Raw genomic sequence first — 26,316 nt, 5'->3', positions numbered from 1 at the left:
TGACCACAACCAGCAATGAGGAAGACCCGATAAGACGATCTCGCTAAACTTTATCGATGGTAGCAAAAATGCCGTGCCAGCTTATGAAGACATGTTTTCATCCCAATCGAATTTTGTGCAGCACCGATGAATGAAAACTAACAATAGAAAGCAAAGAAAAACTTGGCAGTCAACGTTCAAAAAGAGTGTGCTAACCTGTATATAATTAAATAAGAAACAGGATATAGTTTGGCACTCTTAAGGTTAATTTTATATTTTTCGAGACAAACTTTCGAAGCATAAGCTTGCTTCTTCAGGCGTATTGAAGTAGTACACCTGTACAGTATAGAGTATAGTACACCTGAAGAAGCAAGCTTATGCTTGCGAAAGCTCGTGTCGAAAAATATAAAGTTAACCTTAAGAGTGCCAAACTATATCCTGTTTCTTATTTAACTATAGTGCCAGTGGGAGCCATTTAAAGTTGTTAAAGTTGTTAAAGTTGTTGTAATTGAAAATTAGCTTAAATAACTGGTTTTGCTACATCCTTCAAAGCATGCTCACTTAAACAGGATTGTGGCCAAAACTTTGAAAAGTCTAATGCTATATATGAAATTGTGTTGTCTTCTCAGCTTTTTTTGTTGATTGAGTTTTGCTTTTAGTAGGAAGTTTTTGTATTAAAAGCAAACTAGATGGCCTAAGTATATTTTCCAAGTGAAAGTTGTTCAATGAATGAAGACAATAATAAGATGGCTTCCATGTCCACCAAAGGGGATAGCAAGTCTAACACTGAAGCCAAGACGTTTGTGGAAAATGAGCAAAAAACATTTTCAGAAAATGAAGGTTAACATACTGTAATTACCTGTAGAAGTAATTTGATTTTGTTCCTGATATATGATATGACTAGAGTAAAAAAAACTTCAAATTCATCATTTATTTCTTTGAAATTAAACAGCAACATTAAAGTGAATGTAAGTAGATGAGCTGTAAATACATGTGGCACAATTGCCACTGTCAAGTTGCATAATTGACAGATAAAAATGATATAAAAGCTTGAAAAAATGGTCATTATATCCAAAGACTGGTTATAGTAAACTAAACGCATAATTTTGTGTGGTAAAATTTGGGACCGTATCAAAATGGTCATATAAAACGGGTGCTCATTATCTGTGGTCATGTTAAGCAGATTCTACCGTATATTAATTATAATATTTGTATAATGATTAATTTTACAGTATTTTGTAGGAATGTACCAACTGAAACAGAAATCCAAATATTAAATTAATATGAATTTAAACTATTTTTATTTGTGTCTTTCGAATAAGATCTAGCAACTCTATTGTGTCACGTACCAAGTAATGTGTCATGGTAGTCATATTATTTTTGTAAAAAGCGATTATTGCATTAGTATTTATTAATCAAAGGCACCAGCAAATAGTTATGGGCTAAAGCTATTTTAACTAAATTTGATAACAAATTAAGAATTTACAATCATGTAAAGTTTCTAACAAAGCCGAAAACACTGTCTCATGACTTGAATCAGCCTGAAAAATAAAAGGTTACTGAGCTTAGCACCAGTTTTGGAGCCAGTGATTGGATGTAAAATATATATGCCTGCCTTGTCTGTAAATTTTATCACATTGTACACTGAGCCCAATTTTGGATAAAATATATATATATATATATATATATATAAACAAATTTTACACAGTTTTCTTGTGTGTCAGTAAAAGAATTGATTTACTTTGCTAACTCCAGACAGCTACCTCCCTGTGCCAGTTGCTGAGTTTAATAAATGCATATTGTTCATGTAACTGAAATTGTCGTTGTCATTTAAAAACTTGTTGTAATTGGCTGGATCTGAATGCATCGATTATATTATGTGCCAAAAGTCATACACACTCGTTGCTCCTTAGATTATGGCCAAGCACGTTCTTTCCTTTAATTAGCAAATGCTGTTTTGTAGAACAAGTAGAAAACTTCAGCAACTCATTGCAAAAGAACCTTGTATCAAATCATTAAAAATGAAAAGGCTCATCCCAGTTATGAACTCAGTTATATTTATTACTGGTACAGTTTTTTATGGGTTTTGTCTGCTATAAAGTTAAATCCATATATGTCAAACCCTTTTGTCGCAACCCATTTTTTGACCTTCTTTTGTAAAAAAACAAGGTCTACGCACGAGTACATAACATAATTAAAAGCAGCATTGGTGTTGCTGCATTATCAGTATAAAATTTTTTGCAAATAAAGTCAGTTTTCATGTGTTATTTTTTTGATGGACTTTCAAGTTGGTATTCCAGATTCAGATGATGAAACTTCATCAGGTTCAGAGCTGCATGGATTTGACATTGATAATCAACTGGAAGAAAAACTGAAGAAACATGGACTTAATCGTCGGAATGTCAAAACCATCATCCATGTATGATACTGTAATAAGTTAAGTTTTGTTATTGATATACAAGTTTGGGATGTTTATGAAATCATTGAACAACTTTAAACTTGTATTTAACTTTTGAGTTGAAGATGATACAGATACTTTAAGTTGTATACATATATATTGGTATGCAAGTTCCAGTTTGTAAGTTCTATGGCAAAAGATTCTATGGCAGAACACAGCATTCAAAATTAACTTTTTATGTAACTATGGCTGTTGGTGTACGGTGTTTTTTTCTTTGCAAAACACATCGTACATATGTTGCAGTAATTTTTTCAATTTGACAATATATCCACCAACACCAAAAGAGTAAGGTGTCGTTTGTTCACAAAATAAGGTTTATGGTTATTGAAAGAATTTGACGAGTCGGTAGAATGTGATTGATCACTTACTATGATTTCTAAAAACTGCAATTACGTAACATTGTTGTCAAGCTTCACAGAAACTCTGTTTTGGTCGCACAATAACCTTTGGCAGGTCCCAGCTTGTCCACCTATAGTGTAGATGCTTTGTTGGAAGTAAAATTTTTTTATGTTTTTGTTTGAAAAACAATCTCCATGTCACCAGACAAATTCATAAAAAAAGATATAAATTTTGTTTGTGCTTGCATTTGGTACATTTGAAAGTTAATCGATGTTTCTTCAAATTTGTTTTTGAAGTTCGAATATCTCTGCCTTTGTTGTACTGATTGCTGCAGTTTGGTAATGATTAATAGTTGTTTTGCTTGTACTTGTCGTATAACACTAAATGTACTTATTATTTTAACCATCAGGAGTTGCTAAATGATGAACATGTTCGTGGGTTACTTAAAGCCAACCTTGATAATGAAAACGCAGCTGCTCCATTACCAGTAAGTATAAATTCACATTCCGATCCACAGTAATGGCTTGTGTGTATGTGTCACGGGATTATTTTTACGCACTTGTTTTAAGATGCACTACATTTTTATGTTATATAATCCAACTGTTAAGGCACTAGTTTGGGTTGTAGTTTGTTGTTGTGTAGTAATATTTTACCGTTGTGGCACTTGTGACCGTTATCGTTTTTAGGAAATTGTAGTTCTATATACACGTGCACGTTTTTCTTTGTTCCCTACAACCTTTCCCCGAAGCATGTCACGCTACCCGCGAATCCTTTTTCCTCGTTGATTGATGATGGTGAATGGTACGATAGTTTGGTGACCAATAGTTAGGGCAGTCTACGTTTTAACTTTGTAGTGAAAAGATGGATGTTTTTACCTAAGATATGCGATTAAAAGTTTATGAGACAAAAAGAGCTAAGTGACTAGCTGTAAAGCGGGAAGGTTCCTGGTAGAGAAAAAGTTTGGTTACATATGCACTCTGATTTTGTCATAAATTTTTTGTGTTAAGTTTTTACACATATTACTAAGCTCAATGACTGTCATCAATGCACTAAAACTTCATGTCAGTGACAGTCATTCCATTACTAAAAACATAAATTTTAATATTTTTTCTTTCTGTGCAGTCTACAGCTTCAGTGATATAGTGTTTGAGTATATTGTAAGCCCATGAAAATGTAAACATGCTTATGCTACCGCAGGGCAGTTAGAATGATGGGAGTAAGAACCTATGTATCACATAGTTCAGATTTTCCCAATTGTTTTAATTTTAATTGGCATTTGGTTATCCGGTCACCTGTTAGAGTGGCTTTATGATGTAACAATACAGTAAAATATGTAAAATAATAACTATGAGCCTCAGGTCTCCTACAGCTATAAATAAACTGTATGTTCGATATAGCCTGTCTTCTTTAATGTTACTGTGCAGGCAGTTCATTTTCAAACAGTAAATCTACCTAAAAATTTTGAGATGGCCTCATATTTAAAAGGCAACGTGAAACCCAAAGGAATTGTTTTGTCACTTAACTATAAGAATTCATTAATCTGTTGTTTTTTTGCTTATCCACATAAATTTCTAAAAACATTGTCCCAACCATACCGGATAATCTAGAAAGCACAGTTCTTACGTCAAATTCACACAAAATAAAATTACTTGCCATCTTGCACTAATGTAAATACAGTTTTTAATTGATTCAAACTTTATGAAATGAGTTCATGGAAACCTTCTGTTTAACTACAGTCCACAGATTTTCAATTGGGTTTAAGTCTGGAGAGTTGCCAAGCCATTTCAGAAGTGTTTTGTGCACATATATTTGTGTCTATTTACTTACATCAAAATAGTGTGTGATTTTGATGTATGTTTTGTAGGAAAGCAAAAACCTTCGTTCTAAAGTAACAACTAAAAGATGTAAGGAGTTTGAAAAGGTAAGATTAAAAAGACTTGCATGCAGTGAATCACTGACAAGAAAAAAATAAAAATAAATTTGCAAGGTGGCACTTCGATTTTTGCAAGAATTTTTAGCAGGTTGCAAAGTTCACTGAGATTCCGCTGCCAGAAGAAGATGACGATGATGAAGAATACCAGCCTGGAACAAAGGTTAGTTTATCGATAAAGATTGTAATATTTTAAAAATACGCACTGAGGCCTAAAAAGTATGAACATTATGAAAACTTTAAATGTAAACACATTTTGTTGTGCGCAAAATCCACCAGAACGGCTCACAATCTAATGGATTGTTTTTTGTAAAATTTTTGAGCTATCCTGCACATTTTATTGACAAACAAACCAATGCTGAGTCATTGCTGACCAAAACAACCGCCTTGGTGTAGTTATAGAATTTCTTAGCATCTTTTAGATACAGTGGAGCTTCTGCAGTACTCTTAAGATACAGTACTGTGTCTCGGCCATAACATATTTCTCAACATCTGGCTATAATTGCATTGTCTGGAATGTTTCCAAGGAATAGTAAAAAATATAAAATGTATTGTAATCAGAATACTGTTATTTTGCGCGCAATGATGCAACTGTTGACTTTTATTGTGGAAATTACGCTTGTCAATGATAAAAAGGCCCTATCTTGTAATCCTTTACATCCCATTAAATTATTATTCCCATTGCACTTTCATGTGATGATATTGTTTTTGTCCTGGTTAAAGAAATACGTGCTATTACCTGTGATGTCAACCATGATAAAACATACCTTTCTTAGACTTTTTTTCTACCTGTTAGTATTTCCGAAGCTGTTTCCTTCATAGTCCATATTATCATCCAGATTTGCATAGAAATTTCAGAAAACATAAGTTTCTTGCTAAACCAATACTATTATCCATTTTCTTACTTGAAATTGTAATACGGTACCGAATTTTTGTCATTCATTTCTAACACTATGTTTATATTGTACTTTATTTTAACCTAAATATCATTCTTGTTACCATACTTTGGGATTACTTACTTATAGTCTGTTCAGCACCAGAATATAAATCATGCATTTCTTTGAAATATGTTAACCTAGTAAAGTTGCTCTGCTCTGCAAGAGAATATTCATACCATCTTATAGCCATATCTTAGGCACACATGAGCTACAATAAATCTAATAATAATATAACCAAAGTTTATATTGCACATTGTAAACGCATATGGATTGTTTTTGTTATGTTCCGTCAGGGCTATGATTTTTTTCGCTGCCAGACAAATTTTGTTCAGACCTACCAATAATTGTTACGAGAATATTTATCTGTTATATTTATTTAAACTTAGTTCTTTTTAAGAGCGTATATGGATGTTTTAATAGCACACAAACAAATAACCAGTGTATAATTCTATCACATATATCAACTTTGCAACAAACATTTTGTTCTGTAAAAAACAGTGTGATAGTTTGGAGACAGAAATTTCTTCCTAATTGGTAATACATACCAGTACTTCAACGTCACGATTCTGTGCATTTACACTCACATTTAGTATCACAGCTTAAAAAATATATGTAGAGGTAAACACATACATTGAATGGTTATAGCAGTCAACGTATACTGTATTAGACGTGTTAAACTTTTTATTGTTTTTTTGTTATGTTGTTACTTCAGCTTATGAAAGAAGTCAACAAACTAACGTTGGTATCTAAATAGTAGAGACAGATGTTTAGCATTAAGAGTGAGATCACGTGTGAAATTAATCAGGTGGCCAGTGGCCATATGATTTGCAAAATGGTATAAACTTTAGCTCTGTTTCCCCAAAACAAACTTAAAGTTGCAAGCTCAATAATTGTTTAATGTAATCTGTTTGCCAGTTGTTGAACTTTTCTTGTGGTTTTGAATGCCTGCAGTTTTTGTAAAAGTAGTTTTCCAATTTTTTTTTTATAATTGTTCCATCAGTTATGTTTTTTAAGCTAATTCAATACATTTGTATCACTATAAAATCGGTTATTCAACCATGAATTTTTGCATTGTGTTGTGGTTTCCGCTGAAGTTAATTATGTAACTTATTTAGGAGTATATTGCGGACGCAGAGATTTCACAAGACACCCAAGAGTCTCCCAATGACCTGGATACATCCATAGAATGTTCAAGTATAAGCAGTATGTACCAGTTGTTGTCTAACATATGCTTCACCCTTTCATGTTAAATGAATTTTACTGCACATATTTTTAACCCTGAAAATTTGTGTAAAATTCAAAATTGCTTTTTGTTTATTTTAATTTTGCAAATTCATTTTAAATAGGATAAAATTTATTTATTGCTTTTTATTCTTCGGAGTCTTTAATCGCTTTAAATATATCCCTTATCAAACTTGGAAAATTTCTGTTAAATCAATAGTTATTAACTATTGTTTTAAAACATGTTTAAGCATAATTTCTGTTGTACGCTAATTTTCTCACCTCAAAATGTTTTTTGTAGGTGAAATCGACATATTAAAACAAACAGAACCTGAGACACAGAAATCTTTTCTACAGCATTTAGATGAATGTCAAAAAGAACTTGATGCAATTAATAGACGGCAAGAGCTGCATGATCAAGAAATTATTGCACAGCGAACTAGGTAAACTAAAACCATCTCTGATATATTCTTATCAATCTTCTTATTTGACAAAATATCTTAATCCCCTGCACATTTAGCATCTTAAGTAATTGCACTGATTTTGAAATGTATCTTTAACCATAGTTAAGATGGTAAATAGTTGGGATGGCAAAAGTTATGTTCAACCAGACCTGGATTGTATTTTTACAAAGGCTGGAAGATTTTCAAAAATGTGGTTGTGTCACCTACTACCCACTTATTAAATTGCTCACAAGACACCTGACCAATAGGAGGTATTGGTCAAGGGAGGTAGTCTGTTAACAAAGCCACTATGAACATCTTTATTGATGGCTTTGGTATGGTTAACCGTGTATAGAAGGGGAATATTTGAGTAAGAGCTTCACTTAACTGTTTTTAATAATGGATGTTTTTATTTTGCAGATCCAAACACTCATTATTAGACATCGCCATGGCTGAAATTGAAACTGCCTTCAAACCACCTGACGTTACAGATGACATGTATACTCCATCTGGAGATGATGACTGGCATAAGTGGTTGGCTGAATTAATGCTTGATGAAACGGGTATGTTGTTCTCTCAACTTTTTCATGGTGTCCTATACTGCTGTAGTATTTCACCCTACGCAAGTTAATACATTGTAAAGTAAAATATTTTACAGATGCCCAATTGCCTATTACATGGGAATTTGCCCATCAGATATTGAATATTTAGGCTCGAGCTGAAATAAGTCCTAGGCAAATGAGTTTATCATATCAGCTTGAATTTACTGTGATAATATCACATACACAGCCAAGCAGGCTTGTGGCTTCCAGGTGGACAACATTGTACAAAGTTACATTAAGACAGAAGAACGATAAACATTTATTTGGAGGGTCGCATAATTTTTTGTAAAATCTCTTGTACAGCATTAGATGCACCAGATGCTGCAGATGATGATTGTGAGCAGGATCCAGATTACAACTTTATTCAATCTGAATCCGAAGAATGCAATGAGAAAGAAGATTATAGAAATGACCATGGAGTATATTTTGTTAATTGATTTTTTATAAGTAGTAGTTAGTAGCATAATTTTTAATTAGTAGTGTTAGATTAAAACTTAAAACTACAATTACAGTAAAATTCTTTTGAAAAACCGAGATAAAGTTATAATTTATAGTTTTTCTTTAGACTCATATTCCAAGAAAAGAAGTGAAAGAACTTCTTGAGGAGAATCATAGTGAAGAGTTGGACTTCAAAGGACAGTTAATATCATCTGCCGCACCTACCGAAACTCCTATTCCATCGAATTCCACCTATTCGAAGTTATTTTCGTTGATTTTTTATTTTTGTAAAGCTAGAACTTAGAAATGAACTTTTTCTAGATTTAGTCGAAATGTTCAATACTGATTTGTCAGTTTAAAATGAAATGACCAAGCTGATGTTTAAAACTATTAAATACAGTATGTACTTTTTTGCTTGTATGATCAGGAATTATGCAATGCCAATGGTCAAACCTGTTAACACTGTTAAGAGTCAGTTAGCCATGTTGAGAAAATCAAAGGTAATACCTTCTCAGAGGAAAAAAGATGTTGGTTTTTCTGAAACTAGTGGAAGCATTGCATCCAACTATGAAGTAAATCAGCCAATAACATTTACCAAGCATCAATTGAACGTATTATCTACTCAGATGAGACAGCATGTTCAGGTATGTTTAAATGATACTTCAGGTTCAATGATAAAGTATTGGTGGTGACTGGTGGTTACTGTTACACTTACATGCCATATCCTGGTTCTATTTGAATTTTAACTGCATTGACATAATCAGATAGCTTTCCTCGGTGATCAGAATCGATCGCTTAGTGCACACTAGCCACCACTGATCAGTCAAATCACCATAGGAGGACCAAGGTTCAAATGAAATCAGTTTAGGAACCAGACAAAAGTTTTAAAGAATTTAATCAAATTGTTAAAGAATGGTTTTTATAAGGAATAACGTTTTTATTGAATAAAGAATATTTTTTATAATTTTTAAGCTACTGTATATATGGTGATATATTTGACTGTTCGTGTTGATATTGTTATATTGCAGTTCCCTACCATGTCATTAACAATAATATTCTAACCACAATTTTATACTTTTTCAGCTTTTAACTCAAACCAATATATTAACTCGCAATATTCCTTGTTATTCAAGCATTGTTGATGAATCTCATGCTGTTTTGAAAGTATGAAGTTGAAATTATTGTATAATTAAATAAATTTTGGAAATAAACTTTTTGTTATTCTGTTAATGATCTTTTCCTTAGCTATGGGACATGATTATTAATTATGTTAGATTATTAGTTTATAAATTTGGTTACAGCTTTTGTAATTCACTGATTTACTTTATAGGAGTTGCAACAACTTTCTCAACACGATCGAATAAATTTTGTTGTAAATTCATCCTATTTTGATGTCCCTGGTTTAGCAGAGGCTTTGAAGATTGCTTCTACAGAGATCCCCCAAAGCGAACCAGTTACAAGGCTGAGCAAGTATGGTTTGTGTGTTATTCCACTCCCTGCTGTGTCTAGCAATGGCATGTTATTAGTAGTATTTTGACATGGTATTTAAGTCATGTTATCTACATATTAAAACTTGTGGCGATAAACTCTAGGACAGAAAGACAACGTTTTGTACAGCCCATGCGAAGAGCAGTTGGAGAGTTAATGGCAAAGAATCCATTGTTTGCATTCAGCCAACTTCTCCCTGTAAATGCTCCACAAGAAAATATTCCAGACAACACAAGATTGTCATTCAATTCAAGTGAAGATAGGTATTTATTATTACATATTTATACCAGACCAACGTTTTCTTGACTGTTTTTTGACTACTTTCGAAACGTGTTTGCAAAGTTCCCATATGCAATATTGCTTTACAGTTTAATGGCACTTGGTATAGCCCAAATGGAAGGACATGCCTTGCCCTGGCACATACTCATCCATCAATATATGATGCCTTGCAAACAGCCTGAACAGATTCGATCACGAATGATGAATGTAAAGATACAAGGACGTTATAGCAGAGACAACCCAATTCGACTGTATCGACAGTCAGGGAAGCTTCCATCCACTCCGGCACTTTGTCAGGCAGATGCTGGACATGGAACTAATGCAGAAAATCTTCTGAATCTAAAAAAATCTAACCTACCTGACTGGTTAATTGCACTGCAACATGAAACTGAACATATGCAGAACAACCGCAATAGCACAGGGAATATTGAGAAATTACTTGGTGAAAGGTCAACATATTCGGATATTGATATCACAAAGCACACAAATGAACCATCCATAAATACTGTAACAAAAGTGCCTACTGTCCAACCCGCCGTCATTTCTGGTAATGTGTGTGAGTTTTTCGGCATAAGTATCACATTGTTTGACCCCTTGGCTAAAATGGCCCATGTTAATTAACTCATTTTCTTATTTTTGCAGTACTCCAACAGCCCAGTATACTTTTCAGTCCTCAAAAACCTCTTTCGATTGTTTTGCCAACTGGCGTGTTAGCCTCTCCTGCTGCTATTTTGACGCAGCCTCAGTTAGTTCAAGTTAATAAACCTGCAACTGTTGGAAAATTTCCTATCACTCCGCAAAACATTCATTCAAAGACCATGATCAGTAATCATGATACTAAACAGACAATTCCAGCCATGAAAACTCGTAAGAAAACTAAAAAGAAGATTGTCAAGTCAAATCATCAAAAAGCAAGAAAAACCACAAACAACTTTCCTGAACGGAAGCAGAAACCTCCAGTACAGGTTGGTTTCTAACAATTCGACTTACAATGTACCAAGTATTACAAACTATCTAAATGGTGCTAAGGTTCAAGAAATAGTATACACCATACAGCATAAAAACCTCATCAAAACTTGGAAAGGAAACAGAAAGTTTTTTTAGTGTTTACAAAATATACCAAGGTTATGATAACATATAATTATTGATTAAGGTAGTTTGATTTAATTGAATATCTTGGTGATACAGATGAAATCGGGTAGTTGCAGAAGCAGCATAACGTTTAACAGAATAAAGCGGAATGTCACATAAGATTTTTCTTAATACATCTGAAGAAGCAAGCTTATATTTGCGAAAACTCGTGTAGAAAAATCAAAAATAAAGTTAACCTTCAGAGTGCCGACTTGTTCTTATTTTACTGCAGTATAAGATTTTTTCTCACAGTTGCTATCGTTGTTTGATTATAATAAGCAAATCATTATTTGTATATTTTGTTGAGCAAAGTGTTTAATAGCATATTTGTAGGTCATGTTTTTTACTGCGTGACAAGTAAATCCTCTGTCAAAGTCGTAGCTGGGCTACCATAACTGGCATAAAACAAATTGCAAAGTAATTAACTCATCACAAAATGCTAATTAACTTGTCCAAACTTGCATTTTCTATTTGTCAAAAAGACGAAAATGCAAATGGAGCTAAGGTTAGGAAAAACAAAGGTACAGTAGTGCTTTATTTAAGATCTCTTTATGTATGGTGAACTCAAAATGTTGAGCAAAGCTGTATAACGAAAACATTTGTGGTTAAGTGATAACCGCAGTGTGATAAAAGCGCTAAAAAGCAAGACATCGCGAAAAATTGTTGCAGCTAAATGTAACATATCGTAATTGTATGTTTCAATACAGATTATATCAATACAATATCAACTTTTTTGCGATTATATATATCAATTGACAATTGTATTGTGATTATTCTGTATGATAAAACTGAAGACTAAATGTGTAATTACTGAAGTTCAAGTGGCCTTTTTAGACTAAGAGTGTACTTTTGTGGAGTACGATGTTACAATACCGTATTTTACGGACCATAAAGCGCACCCGATTATAAGGCGCACTGTCAATAAATTGCTTTGAATAGTTTTTTGTTCATACATAAGGGCCATAAGGCACACCGGGCTATAGAACGCAACGTATTTTAAGGAGTATGGGTTACCGTAAACCTACCTACCGATGACATGATCTCGGACCTACCTACCGTACTACTTGATCCATACATTAGGCGCACCGGCTTATAAGGCGAACGATCAATTTATGAGGAAAAAAAAGGATTTAAATTGCGCCTTATGGTCCGTAAAATACGGTAAATCTTTTTTCTAGAGCAGAATGGTTGAACGCTTAAGGTATAGTCACATAAAAATGTCTGACAGATTGCACATGGGATTAACTAATTTCATTTGTATTACTTGAAATATGCACCCTAATTAAACAATGTTGCATTTTATAAATAATGTAATACTGTACTCAATATAATCAAGAACACTCTCCAGTCCAAAAAATTTGTTTTGCTAAATTGGACCCTTTTATCCAATTGTCACATAATAAGAACCTAATTAAATGGTTTGGGCAATACATAAAACAAATGCAAGTGCCAAAATAGTAACTAGAAAGCATTTTTAGTCAGACGTTTAGACTACAAGTACTACAATCATTCTCAATGTACTAGGAACCCAATGGTACGGCAAGGTTTCCAACTATTGCAGTATGAGAAAAAAAATCGACTGGAATAATTAGATCAGGACGATGTCAAATGTTCATAAGGAAATTGAGGAAGCGATTGCTTATCTATGTTGAGCTAACTAGTTATACTAACCAGCAGTATAATTTTATCAGGGGCATCTTTACTGTATCTTATAGTCTAAAAACGTTGTTGAAGAAAGTTTTGACGACTTGGACGATGAAATCTTATTGACAGAAGAAGACTTTGATGAGAATGAGCATGATGAGCATACAGTTGGAGTTGAAGATCTATCGGAAGATGAAACCTTAACTGAACAAAAAATCTGGTCAGGCCAGAAGAGGCAGGCTGACCGAAGTGAAAGAGACTTGAAAACAAAATGGAAAAAGAGAAAGGAAACCACATCAAAGAAGTTAGGTGGAAGACTGCACAGGTGTTTATTTGTAACTTAACTCTTAAGATATAAGAGGTGGTTCAGCTTACTTGGTATGTAACTGAATTTCTCTGTTTTTTCGGAAATAGGTTGCATCCAGGACTTTCAGGTAAGAAAAAAACACGATTGTCAAGTGATCCTCTGAGTAGAAGTTTGCTTCAGTCTGCACAGAAAGTAAAACTTCTTGAGGAAGAGACAATTGTGCAACTTGATCCTAGCAGAGTAGAAAAGGAAATGCTGTTGGCAGAAGGATATCTCACACGGTAAGCTGATTTTACAAAGACAACACTTAGCTTTGGCACACATAACACTCTTACAGAATGTAATATATGCTGTGTTGTACAGAATGGAAGATGTTCTAAAAGATCATCCAAATGTGTTGACAAATGTTTTGGAAATTTTTTCTGAATTTGATGGTGATACGGCACAATCCCCTCCAGGTTTATTTAAAAAGCTTTCCAAACTTTTAGCTCCCTGGCCTGAACTTTTGCAGGGCTTTGCTCCCTTTCTTCTGCCTGAACAAGCACAATTGTGTGGATTGGTAAGTATGAATGCGACAGCAACTAAATTTTCAATGAATAGACATTTAGGTAATGAGGGCAAACTCTCAGTGAAGGTAAACCTTTATAGATCTTTTGCTCAAAAAACAACTTCAAAGCAATAATTTCTTGTATCCTTTCCATGCTTAGGTAATTATACAGTTCGTTCTAATGCATCCCATGATGGTCTTATTCAAATGTTTTTGTTTTGATCTTATTCCTTTCATGAAATGTATGTGTACAGTATCTATTGTACAGTTCTTTCCAATTTAACTTATACTTACTTTCCATACCTTTGCTAATCTGCTTGTTAGTTGTGTCATTTTGCACATGATATTCAGTCTCCATGTAGTTTGTTTTGCTACCTTGTATGTACCTGTAAATGCCATAATAGTTAAAGCTCCGTAACTGGAATTCGCTTTGCTTAAAATCTTTGATAGCATGTAGCAACTCTGCTGCTCCCAGTGAACAATCTATTAAAATACAAGTAAACAACTATCAATAACTTGAAGCTTTGTAGGTCAAAATTTCAGTGTTTTTAGGGTCTAGCTCTCATTATCTCAAATTTGTCACACAGTTATTCATAGCAATGTAAACAACAATGGCAATCGAGGCTTCGTTAGTGAGTTGTTACAAGCTATAAATCTCAAACGTTATTTTTGCCTTAAGACTCATGGACTATAAAGTGGTATATGTTAGTTCAGAACCTTTTATTCACATAAACACGTAAAGCAATTAAGTTCCGATCAAGATAAAAGTTGGTATACTAGTTCGATGAGTTTAGATGGTTATGGTATTTTATGTCTATGATAACTTATTAAACAAGCCTAGAAAAGGCCAAGGGTAGTACCGTGGCAAGCCTAAATGGTTATAACAATTGGACATTACTAGCGCTTGGTTTAATGCAATTATTACATTGTATAGTACCTGCATCATTTAGATGGAACAAAGTTCATCAAAAATACCTACAAGAAAACACCTGTGTTAACTAAATGCTGAAAATAAGTGTATTTTCTCTCAAGTAATTTAATTGGTCCTTTAACTTTAATTTAATGATCTTCCACTGTTATCGAAAATTCTAGAGGGCAGTAGAGTCACAGAATAAATGCTTTTCAGCTTTCTGAACAGCAAGTTTATGCTCGCGCCAGAAAGTTTCTTCGGCAGTTGGAAATTCGTTTTCAGGACAATCCTCAACATCTTGGCCGCATACTTAACGCATTTCATTCAATGTCATCTTGTGTCATATTCAATGAACATGAGGTTAGAATACTCTTTGGTGTTTTGATGGGTCATTATCTTTATTCTAATGTCGAATAATACTTGTCACTTGATAAGAGATTAAGGAATTTGTTTGTATTTTCAACCATCTCTTACAAGTAGCTTATGTTAAGGTCCTGTGGTGACTTGTTATAATGTTGTGCTTGCGCATAGTTTTGCCAAAGTGAAATTGAGAAGACTTCCTGTTCACATTCGTTTTTGAGTTTTGATAAAACTCCTAATTTTAGCTAATTGTCAGTGTTTACTCTATAGGTTCATTGCATTTTTTTATAAAATAGGTTAAGAATACCATTCTTTCATTGCTGAAGTCGGAACCTTACCTTCAAGAGGAGTTCCTCATGTTTTTTGATAATGAACGTCCACCTGAAAGTAGGCTTCATGGAGAATGTGAGGAGATTTTCTGGAACGATGATCTTATAAAGGTTATTTGAGTAAAAATTACTGCGGCTCATCGTGAGCTTTACTAGAGAATAAGTGGTGCTTCTCTTAAATCTTATTATTCAAGCAACAAAAGCCAGGGTGAAGTTTGCTATTATGGTGATGAAATATTGGTATTTTAGGTTTGTATTAATTTTCTGTGTGGTTTGTAGTGATTTTCTGTGTTTTTGTTCACCCATACAGTGATGGTAATTTAGAAATAAATGTAAACTAAGCACATGGTAACTAAACAACATCAAATTTTGATACCATGAGTAACATAACAGGATTCGATGACAAGCAAATTTGAACGAGTGATCATTCCGTTTTCTGAGGGGCAGGAAGCACAAGCTAGCACCAGTGAGAACTTTTCCAACAAAACTGACGAAATTAAAAGCGTGGCTGATCATGAAAACAAATCAGATTCAGAGGAAGACCCACTGGGTGACAATAACGAGTAAGCTTTTCTAATTTATCATGTGTGGGCAGTTACTGTGTGTTTGGCTGTTTGCAACCCACTATAGCAATGTTTTTTGTTTTTTTAGCATAAATCATGACACCAACGCATCAACTGATATTGGTATTATATCAGAAGATGCTCTTTCCTGCAGCCCGTTTAAGCGGCTTATTCCGGCAACAACTCTCCCAGCAGTGTAATGAATTTATACCTTTTATCGAACTGCTAACAGGATGTTTAGAAATGATATTTTAGTCATAGTGATTCTTTTCAATGTTTATTGTTTAGAACTATTCCACCAAGTCTACAGAGCTTGGGTGGTGGAAAACCACCTGTGACAAACAACATGACACCAGCTCTATTTGTGGACGTCGTTGACAGGCCAATTACTCCAACGGGCATACAAGCTAGTACAGATGATTCAATTTCTGTTCCTTCTTTTGACCCAATAAACGATCAGTGTTCGTCGCAAGGTCTATCCTTGCCTTTAACTCCTTCTCATTCCAAGTCGTCGTTAGAAGCAGAAGTTGGACTGCCGAAAAGTATCTAACCCCGTTTACCCATTACGGAAACTTGATGAATGATGAATTGCATTTCACCATTTTTATTTTTTTTGTAGTGCCGGACGAAAATGACGAAATTCCGTGGAATCGCGAGGAAGACACAATGCTGTTAAGTGTTTGCAAACAACTCGGGCCAACTGAACAAGCATTTCATCAAGTAATCAGTGATGTTTCAGAAAGTTTTTGAATTGTGTTCCCGTAATTAAGTCGACGTGTTTAATTGAGTAGATATTCGCTTTTCAACGCTATGGTTTCACACTTCAGCTATTCTTTTCTCACAGGTGGCACAAGCGTGTAAACGCACCGTGAAGGAAGCTACGAATCGTTTTAATGCGATCATGGCCTTACTGTCCAGTGCTGACCAAACTGACACTGACACAACCGGTCAAAACAGCGATAGTGACACGGACACAAAAGAAAGCAATGGCGAATAAGTTTCATCGTTTTCTTCCCTTTCACTGCCTTTTCCAGTTCATGAATGTTCATTTAATAAAAATTATAACACGATTTTCATGATTTTTGGTTGTAGATACCAGGCTTGGTTTTTGTTTGACCATGGATAACAGAATTGGTACCATGCCTCGCTAGCTGTGTTGACATGGCAACACCCCGATTGTGACGAATGTCACTGCATAAAAAGTAGAAGTAGTTTCGATCGATGTGACGTCACGCACTGTTCCATTTCCGTTACAACAGCAGCTTTTTTCAACATAGATCCCTATCCCGAAATAATCCCATTTCCATGGACTAATAAACATCCTAACTAAATTTTCGATAATTTTTTTACATTTTATTCAGTACAGTACTAATGTTTAAAGTAACCAAACTGTCAAAGTTACAACAGAAATGGAAACAGTGGATACCGTCACTGTGACTACCGCCATTTTCAGCCTGCCCGCTATACCCACATAAACAAGGCTAGAAAAATATACTAAAATTTTCTTTTCGTAATTAATTGTCATACGCATCCCATTCTAAAAAGGCTGCAGTTGTTACAAAATGCTTGAAAGTACCAAAAAATGTCACTAACTAACGAAATTTTCAAACATAACAATTAAAGTATTGATAAGATGGTGCCATCGTGCACAAATGAAACTTTTTAGTTTTTTCTTACCAAATCTACTGGACAAATATATGCCAAACTGCAAAAATCAGTATGAATTCAGTGTGGCAATGACATCTAAAACCCATCGGAATAAAAACCTACCCTGCTCTGAGCAGAACATATAAGGGCAAGCTTGTACATTCGGGGCCTTATTTGCTGCAGGGACCTTTTTTAAAATAACAGTGCTTTAGAGTAACTTATTGATTAAATTAACACGGCACTATTCCAGATTGTAAGAAAGGCAGTAAGATCTTCTTTGTGTGGAAGCTAGGAAGCTTAATCTCGTCTAACGTTTACGTGAAAACATTGTAAAAGATACGTTCAATTTATGCTGCAAAAATGGATACACAAATTGCGTTACTTATAAAACAAAAATTTGTCAAACCGGACGGAATGTAGCAGAACCGAAATCAATGCATTTGAATATTCCAAAGAGGGAACTATTAATTTTGATAATAAACAAGAATACAGGCCACTGTAGAAATATCGGTAGAAAATTAACTAAACTGGAAAATTTCAAACAAGAAAATGTTAAATCCGTAATTACATATAACATGAAAATAACAAACAACTTGCGCTGTGAAATTTCACTACAAAAATCAAAACGAATTCCAAACGAAAAAAAAATTAAACAATTGAAAAGTTACATAGGAAATTAGCAAACTGGAAATATCGAAATACAAAATGAACAAAATGCATTAATTCAAATCGTTTCTTAATTCCGCCTTTTATATTACCTTGTGTGAAACTAGCTTTGACAAATTATTCTTTAAACTAATAAAATTTGCTTATTTCCTGTTTAGGTGTTTCTATGCAGTTTTCCGGATTCTATTTAATTGTTTCCAATTTTTACTTTTCTATTTGGAAAACCCAATGTGTGAAAATGCATGCAAGAATTTTACACCGTTTCTCGATTGTTGTTTTCATGTTGTGTATTTTCCGGTTTTACATTTTACTTTTTGAAATTTTCTAACGTAGTTATATCTGCATTAGTACTTTATAGACATAATGCATTGCATGTCTGTTACGAAATTATCTAATTTAGTAGTTCCCTGTTTAAGACGTGGAAAAACTTTCCTAAGTCCGGGGACAAATATAGATCTTTCATACCAAACCAAATTTGCTATTTAGAAATTCCGATTTGTATAAACATGTACTTGAATTTTATAGCACTGCGATATTGCCCACCCCTACATGAAAAGAACAACTAATATATTTTGAAAAAAAAACATTTAAAAAAATTTTGAATAAACCAAAATTTAAATATAACCTATAAAGAAGGTATTTCAACCAGTAAGAAAGCAAATTTAACAAAATCTCATAACATCGGGTTTGGTTTGTTCTTTATTTTTATTTTGGTATTTCACGTAGTTTACTAGTACGCCTATTTTCTGTCTATAATATCTCAATTTGCTCATGTCTTATTTGAAAAATTAGAGACTGTTTTTGTTTTCAATTACAAAAAATTCAGTTTGGAAGTAGTATACCGGTAGTTATATCCAATTTAGTCAAATCTACACTTCTAATTTAAAGCGTCCAAACTCCTCACCAAAACGTCTTCTCTAACTTAGAACACTAGTTGAAGGAACAAACTTGGTCACTATCCAATATAGATGCACTGTAATGGGACATAGCAGAATAAAACCAAACTTCTTTAATGAAAACAATTTTAATATTTTTTTGCCACAAAATTAAAAATGGCACGTGCAATAGCTTTGAAATTATCTAAACACAGAAATAAACCAATATAATAAATAATTAATACAACAACGGTAATTTAAACAAAAACTTCGCCAGAAAAAGAGTTGTTGCTTTCGCATACAGTAGCGTCCTGAAAGGTTTCTTTTAGAGACTTTTGCTCGGACTTACTTTTGGCAACAGAAAACTCTCGTATCTAGTAACACAATGATGCTATTAAGACCTTACTAAAAAAGTTACGATTAGGCAATGACTGATGACAATCTAGTTACCAACATGCAATCTATACCAAAGTATCAAAACCTCACCCATAAAAAGAGCTCATACAACGAAATTTTGGCAAGACCTACAAGCAACCTAAGATGGCACTGAATGCGAAAAATGATGTTTCGTTGGCTGGAAGGTGCCATTTCGAGTTTCAAATCACGCAGGGCACGCAGACAGCAACGAGACATGTCTAAGAAGCCTGAAGCATGGCCCCGCACTCCATAGGCATACTTGAAAAAATGTTATTCTTAATTTAGAGACAGTAATATTCACTAGGAGCATGATATCACCTGGTGTACTTACTTCCAAACCACGTAAATGATCATTTGTTTTAAGCACTAACAACATATCACTGGGAACGTTGCTAAGAACTTGCGATATGTCAGGGAGAAAGCCTCCTACTCCAGATCTAATGGCATCATCCTCTTGCTTGGAGAACTTGACCCTAGTAACAGGAATTTGTACTTCTGAATCTCTGATGGTAAAACTAGGTATTCCCATAGCCTCAAAAATTTAATACAATATACTTAACAATAACAATGTTTTTTTGTTTTTACTAAAAAATACAGTTACTTTTTAATGCCATCTTGCCCCACCACCTTCCACGCTCTACCAGTTACAATCGTGACCAAGATTGGGTAAAGGTCTCCACCTCCAATAGCCCTAGCATATTTTTCCATGTCTTTAACGTCTGTGTTTATTATTGCTTGCCACAGACCAGCATAATTATATCTGAAGTGAAAACAAAATAAATATAATTAAAACATTCGTGGTTGATGCTTTTCCCCAAACCCTTTGAACTGTGAAACAGGTTCTACCTGAATTCCTTAGTTAACCGACGATATAAACCATGATCAAGCAATACAAGTTCGAGATCTTCTCCAAAATCTTTTGAAAAAAAGGACCACACTTTTTGAAGTAGGGAAGTTTGCTTTTTTGGTCGCCATCTCACCAATATATTCCCAGGGTGAGGATCGCAATGCACAAAGCCATGAACAAATATCATTTCACTAAATAATTTTCCCAATAACCTAGGCAAGAGTTAATAACACAAATGTATAAAGCATTGCAAACATATGCAAACCCAATTACAAAGGTTACCATAGTCAAATATGCACTTCACATATGCGGGTCACAGAAAAGCAACACAGCAAAGAACAAGGTATAAGAAAATAAACATCACAAAAATATAGTCATAAGCTTTTGAATTGTGAACTGGAATCTACCTTTACATTGCGTAGTATTTATTATATTTAAAACAGTATGAAGAACCTACCTCGACACACGATTGAAATTGATGGAATGCTCTTTAAAATATTTCTTATCATTGACTTGACCTCCCTCGAAGTATTCCATTACAAGAACACGATCAGTGGAATATTTGTGATAAACTTTTGGAAGCTTAAAAATTGCAATACAAAATAGTCATCATGTATATTCAGCACGTTTATATAGCAATCACGAATGCACTAAAACATACCTTCACCCAGCTAAAACATTTGAGATTAGCAGAAGCCTCCTCACAGTTTTTGACTTCCATGGTAAAGTCAAGTTCAATAGGTAAGTTTCTCCTTGTTTCCTCACCAAGCCACATGAGATTAAAGTCTGGAAATACTTGCTTCACACATCTGCATAAAGTTAAGATACAAAGCAGATAAAATAAGAACAATATCCTCTTCATTCTATACTTACATCATAAACATAACATTTTATTGCTGCCATTACATTAGGATAAAAAGACTCTCTGACTACCTGAGAGCACGGTCCATCATGTTCATATCTTTATGAGCAAGGTCACGAACACTAGGATGCTGAACTTTTACTGCGACCCTACTTCCATCCCGCCTCAATTTGGCCCGATGAACTTGTGCAAGTGATGCAGTCCCCAAAGGAGTTTCTTCGAAATCAGTGAATATTTCATCCAAACTTTTTAGTTTCAAGTCTTCTTTAACAACCTTTAACAACAGTGATTAATTCCAACTAAATGATATTGGAAAGATCCAATATTTACAATTAATACAGGCTAACAAAAACGTTCTTGTTTGTATACAATTAAAATAGTCCCATAGCCTAACAAGCACATTCCAGGGTTTCAAGAGAGTTACCCAAACACATAAAGTAGCCTAACCAAACAAAAGCATATCAAAGCAAGAATTACATAACATAAAAAATACTTTTGTCAAAGTCAAAAAAGTTATAAAAAGCAACAGTACAATTGAATGCAAACTAAGTGAACAGAATTCTGCGACTTAAAAATGCCAACACAATAGTCAGCCTGCAATTTAGAACATGTAAGCAACCTGAAAAATGCTGATAATATTGCTTGATTACTACTGACATGTCACTTTTCGATGATAACACACTGAAGTTATGCTTCGGTATTTAGCAATCTTCCTGTTTTTTGTACAAAACTTTTTGCAAAAAGACTGTATCTGTACAAAAAACTGTACTGAAAAAAATTTACAGTCTGCACAGCTTGAAAATTATGCTCAATGTAGTGATATAATTAATGCGTACATTCTAGAGATGGAAGAATAAGAACCCATAATAAAACAGTTTCATTAAATAGTAGCCTATCACTAGATTCAGGCAAAAATGAATGTTAACACTAGCAAACTGCATTAGGTACTGACACATATATAACTGAGATTTGTTTAGTTCAAAATACTTGGCATTCTTGCTCGCATGAACCCAAATAAAGGCAATTTTGGCACATCTTTAACACTCGCTATAAGCAACTTTTTTCTATACTTTCTGCTTATTTACAGTATCACAAGACTAGATATATAGATCATTTCCAAAAATTTTAAAATAATAAGATATATACATGTACAATGCTTAATTATTATTCAGTGAAAGAATCAAGCCAAATTTTAGTAAGAATAGTTACCTATATACCTGTTCTATTTCCTGCATGGTACTCTGCGGCGCTTGACTGTGTAAAACTTTTAACACCTTAGTGTATTCTGGTGGTAACAAATAATCCATTCCGCCAAGATGTTGTCCAACTTTAATGTAAGTTCCACGGTTTCTCCAACAGAGCGTAAGCATCTTCTTGGCAGATCTTGAATGAGTCTGTGTTTAAGGCAACATGTAAAAACATTATCAATTAAACCTACTCCTGATGAAAAGCTTGTATTGACAAAAAATTTTTTGCACCAAAGAAGGAAAAAAGAAAGCCAATGTTTTATGCTGCTACTGGAATAATTGTACACAATAGCAAATTATGTTTCAAAAAATTTGGAATCAACTTGAAAGCCGGTTAGGTCACTCACCAGGAGTGTCGAGAACTGATACCAGAATAACAGCAAGAAATAGTTTACATTGAAAAACGAAGAATAAATTTATTGGCCTATACACATTGAGGTGGGCAAATCGTGAGCGATTTTAGAGATTAGAACATATTTTTTTAAACACCTGGCATAAATGATGAGGTGCTAGTAATGGAATACCCAATAGGGTATTATGTGCGTTTTAATTCTGTCTATATATATAAAAAAATAGAAATACAGTTAAGAGATGTTGTCACAATCAAGGTAGTGGTTTTGATCTAATTTAATATTGCCATCAGATTTTGATAATAAGAACAAAAAATGTGTGACCTACTACGCAGAACTTAGTATTCGTTTCGCTGTAATCAATGAAATTTGGTGTCTTGTTGCTTGATTGCATAAATTGAGTCAACATAAATTGCTGATTGGCATGAAATTCCTGTATTAGTTTAATTGCCTGGATTTGATTATATGGCAAACAAATTTATCTTACATTTAATATGAAATGAAGGCCAGACAAGACGCACACATAAGTTTTAGTACCTGTTTGCAGCTATTTTGTGACTAATGAAGCGCATTATGCAGAAAGTTTACTAACTTTCAAGCTGTCAAGATTACCGTGTCTAAAAAACTTTATATATTAACCACCAGCACTTCACCACAACAAACAGAAATAAGAATTAAATTTTGAGATATACTAGTTGGTTCTCTATATTGGTAGCCTACTTTGAATTCTCTAATTGTTTTTGACACATTTCCAGCTTGTGGATATATTTTTTCTACCTGTATTTTACAAATTTCCTCTTTTTGTCGTAAATACTAACACAGGTGAAAATGAATAGTCGTACATAGTATGTATAAATTACTTATATATTAATTGATAAAGATCTATTTTTCTGGTATACTAAACCACAGTTTACACTTTCTTACTGAAGTTTATTTACTTTTGGAACAATAACGCTTTTCAAATCATACCATTTAACCATTCTTTTGAAACATAGCACTTTGTTTAGTGATTACGACACGTTGCAGGCAAAATTTGACAATTTTTGGATGACATTTTAACACTTGGTGCTGACACAAACATATATTCGGGAATCCTTCAAGGAAACCTTTATGATATTCAAACTGGCATGGACCAGAATTATATTTTTTGCAGCACATCCCTAGTAAAACTGAACCAATCAGACTGCCAATTAAGTCACTCTGGGACTTGGACTAAGAACTTTAAATCAATTTAAATTTCAAGTGTGTCAAGGCATTAATTGAGCAGGACACATCAAGGGAGAAAGAGAGAGAAAGAGAGAAAGAATCCCATTTTTTGAGATACAATTTCCAAACCAACATAATACACATGAAAAATTTTGTACCATATTTTAATCTAAAGTTGTGACTTTTGCATGGATGTGACTTATATCCAAATAAATATGGTACTGTACTGCATATTGCCATTAAATTTCAATTTCCACTTTAGAAAGTATGATTTGTCTTTTTCTACAGAAAACACAATGGTGCCATGTTTTTCCAAAACTTTTCATGCAGTTGAATAGTAACAGTACAAAGTAAGCAGGTTTTGTATAAAATCCGTTTACTGGTTTCTGATAAATTTACCTCAGTCAGACCTGTGATTTAGCTGTTTCATATTCTTTGCTGTCTACTTCAAGCTTATACAGAGACCATTTGTAGTCTAATATGATGGAGGCTGTTGTTATTCCAGTTCGAATTGCACGAAAAATAGGATAGTGTGTTAAATCTAAAACATCTTGTGAATCCAAGGCTATTACTCCGCCTAGAGAACCAGGTGCTCCCCAAAGTACCCATTTCACAATTCGCCACATCAGTTGAGTAATTATGCAAAATTCATCCTAAAAACCACATCAGCAACACAATTAGTAATTTTATTAATCATTACTTCAAGCAAACTGCACTAGATTACCTGCATGTAAGAAGCTCTACTGATTTATATATACAGACGACAGTACAACACTGTTTAAATATTAGACCTCCCAGCCGGGAGCTATATTACTGCCTAAGTACATGATATTATATTAAATAAACTTGAAAGTATTGCACAATGCAATATCACTGTTAAGCAAACAGCGATAACCATAGGCTTCTAAACATTTCATCCTGTTAAAAAAATCAAAACCAAGCATATTAGAAGCAAACTGTTGGTTATAAAAGCTTATGGATAAATTCCAGACTTACCGAAATTACTGAGTTTTTGTTAAATATGTTGGCAAAAGCATTAAAATCTCAGAGTCATATTACTATAGACTTAGATACAAGTTACAACAAAAATCCTGAAAATGGTAACATGGTTGAGATTGGAAATAAAACTTACGGCCAACTTACAATGAAAGAGTTAGGATTATATAGCCTACCATAGACTATGAAAAATTTTGAATGTAACACAGTCCTGTGTTCTTTGTTAAACTTGGACAGTTAGACTTCAATTCTTTTTGGCAGCAATAAGTTAACTAGGTATCATATTACAAAATAGCAAAAATCTGTAATATTATCAATAGATCTATAAAACCAAAAACAACAACATCTAATCACCAAATCACGTATCGTAAGGCGTAGCCTATAAGGCTACAAAACGGAACGAAAACTGTATCATATACCATTGCTGTAGCGGTATCTGTTCTCATGCAGTACTGGTAGGTAATCCAAATCAACATTAGTCTATATTCACACAGTCGTCTTTCACAGAAACTCAATCGATCGCTGATATTCTTCTCTCTTAATTCGTGATGTCTCGTGACAAGCTAACTTACATCACGAACACACACTCACGAGTAGCTAGAAACGCTAGACTTCACCGCTTCAACGCTATCAAAAGAAAATATTGCATTGAGTTGTAAACTACAGAACAGATACGCCGCCATCTGTCTGCGGTTTTCACGTATCGCGAGATACAAGCGTCTGCCTTTTCAGCAAAATAACCTGAGCACCTATCGATTTTGTATTTTTCTCTTGAAATACAATGTGCACATCATGCCGCGAGCGAACAGCTTTAACGAATAAAGTGAGCTATACTCCTTTCCGTTTGACGCTTGAATCTGCTTGTATAGAGTTGTTATGTATGCGTATCTTTGGAACACCGCGTCTCTTTGCCTCTTCAATTAAGCAGGGGTGCGACTTTTATTTCTTTCTTTCTCCTCACCGTGGTTTCGCATCAACTTAAAGTAAACCAGTTAAGCGGTCGCTCCCTTTGTTTCTGTTATTTTTAAATAGTCACAAGCGCTCGGATTGCCAAACACACACAAACACATCGACGCGTGCACGTTTAACGTGCACGCACAGCTGGTTTGTTTCGATTGACACGCGATGACTACTACATACTTACTACTCATTTTCTGTCTCATCGTAACGCTCGATTATTTTTGGTGTTGTTAAAAGCGACCGCTCTTTCTCTTCACGAGTACACCATAAGCTTTAATACCATTTTGAAGTAAGGCAGATGTATTGTTGCTGCTTATTGCAGTTGTATTTTTTATGA

General features: G+C 34.0%; 2 protein-coding genes across 4 annotated transcripts; one reads left to right on the top strand and one right to left on the bottom strand.

Annotated features, from left to right (window-relative positions):
- The first annotated feature begins 596 nt into the window (after positions 1–596).
- Positions 597–16,976, top strand: LOC143470460 (uncharacterized). 2 transcript variants are annotated; one of them, XM_076968610.1, is made up of 26 exons: positions 597–819; positions 2,280–2,398; positions 3,186–3,263; positions 4,641–4,697; positions 4,798–4,869; positions 6,760–6,847; positions 7,167–7,308; positions 7,729–7,871; positions 8,214–8,329; positions 8,476–8,609; positions 8,776–8,992; positions 9,432–9,512; positions 9,679–9,818; positions 9,941–10,099; positions 10,205–10,662; positions 10,758–11,080; positions 12,962–13,215; positions 13,305–13,478; positions 13,561–13,756; positions 14,871–15,014; positions 15,311–15,454; positions 15,737–15,906; positions 15,995–16,102; positions 16,195–16,448; positions 16,526–16,626; positions 16,751–16,976. In XM_076968610.1, the coding sequence occupies exons 1-26, from the start codon at positions 705–707 to the stop codon at positions 16,901–16,903; spliced, it is 4,140 nt and encodes a 1,379-aa protein (XP_076824725.1). In that variant the 5' UTR covers positions 597–704; the 3' UTR covers positions 16,904–16,976. The 2 variants fall into 2 exon arrangements, with proteins under 2 accessions (XP_076824725.1, XP_076824724.1); XM_076968609.1 differs by having other exon boundaries at positions 4,795–4,869.
- Positions 16,977–19,224: 2,248 nt separating this feature from the next.
- Positions 19,225–25,610, bottom strand: LOC143470924 (aarF domain-containing protein kinase 1-like). 2 transcript variants are annotated; one of them, XM_076969217.1, is made up of 11 exons: positions 25,020–25,610; positions 24,434–24,676; positions 22,438–22,614; positions 21,292–21,494; positions 21,020–21,167; positions 20,816–20,940; positions 20,358–20,570; positions 20,113–20,271; positions 19,843–19,984; positions 19,581–19,769; positions 19,225–19,468 (listed from the first exon to the last, which is right to left on the bottom strand). In XM_076969217.1, the coding sequence occupies exons 2-11, from the start codon at positions 24,647–24,649 to the stop codon at positions 19,352–19,354; spliced, it is 1,689 nt and encodes a 562-aa protein (XP_076825332.1). In that variant the 5' UTR covers positions 24,650–24,676; positions 25,020–25,610; the 3' UTR covers positions 19,225–19,351. The 2 variants fall into 2 exon arrangements, with proteins under 2 accessions (XP_076825332.1, XP_076825333.1); XM_076969218.1 differs by lacking the exon at positions 25,020–25,610 and having other exon boundaries at positions 24,423–24,577.
- Positions 25,611–26,316: the final 706 nt, after the last annotated feature.

Source organism: Clavelina lepadiformis, chromosome 9 (assembly GCF_947623445.1).
Source record: "Clavelina lepadiformis chromosome 9, kaClaLepa1.1, whole genome shotgun sequence".
NCBI classification, from domain to species: Eukaryota; Metazoa; Chordata; class Ascidiacea; order Aplousobranchia; family Clavelinidae; genus Clavelina; species Clavelina lepadiformis.
This window is presented reverse-complemented; position numbering and strand designations above follow the sequence as displayed.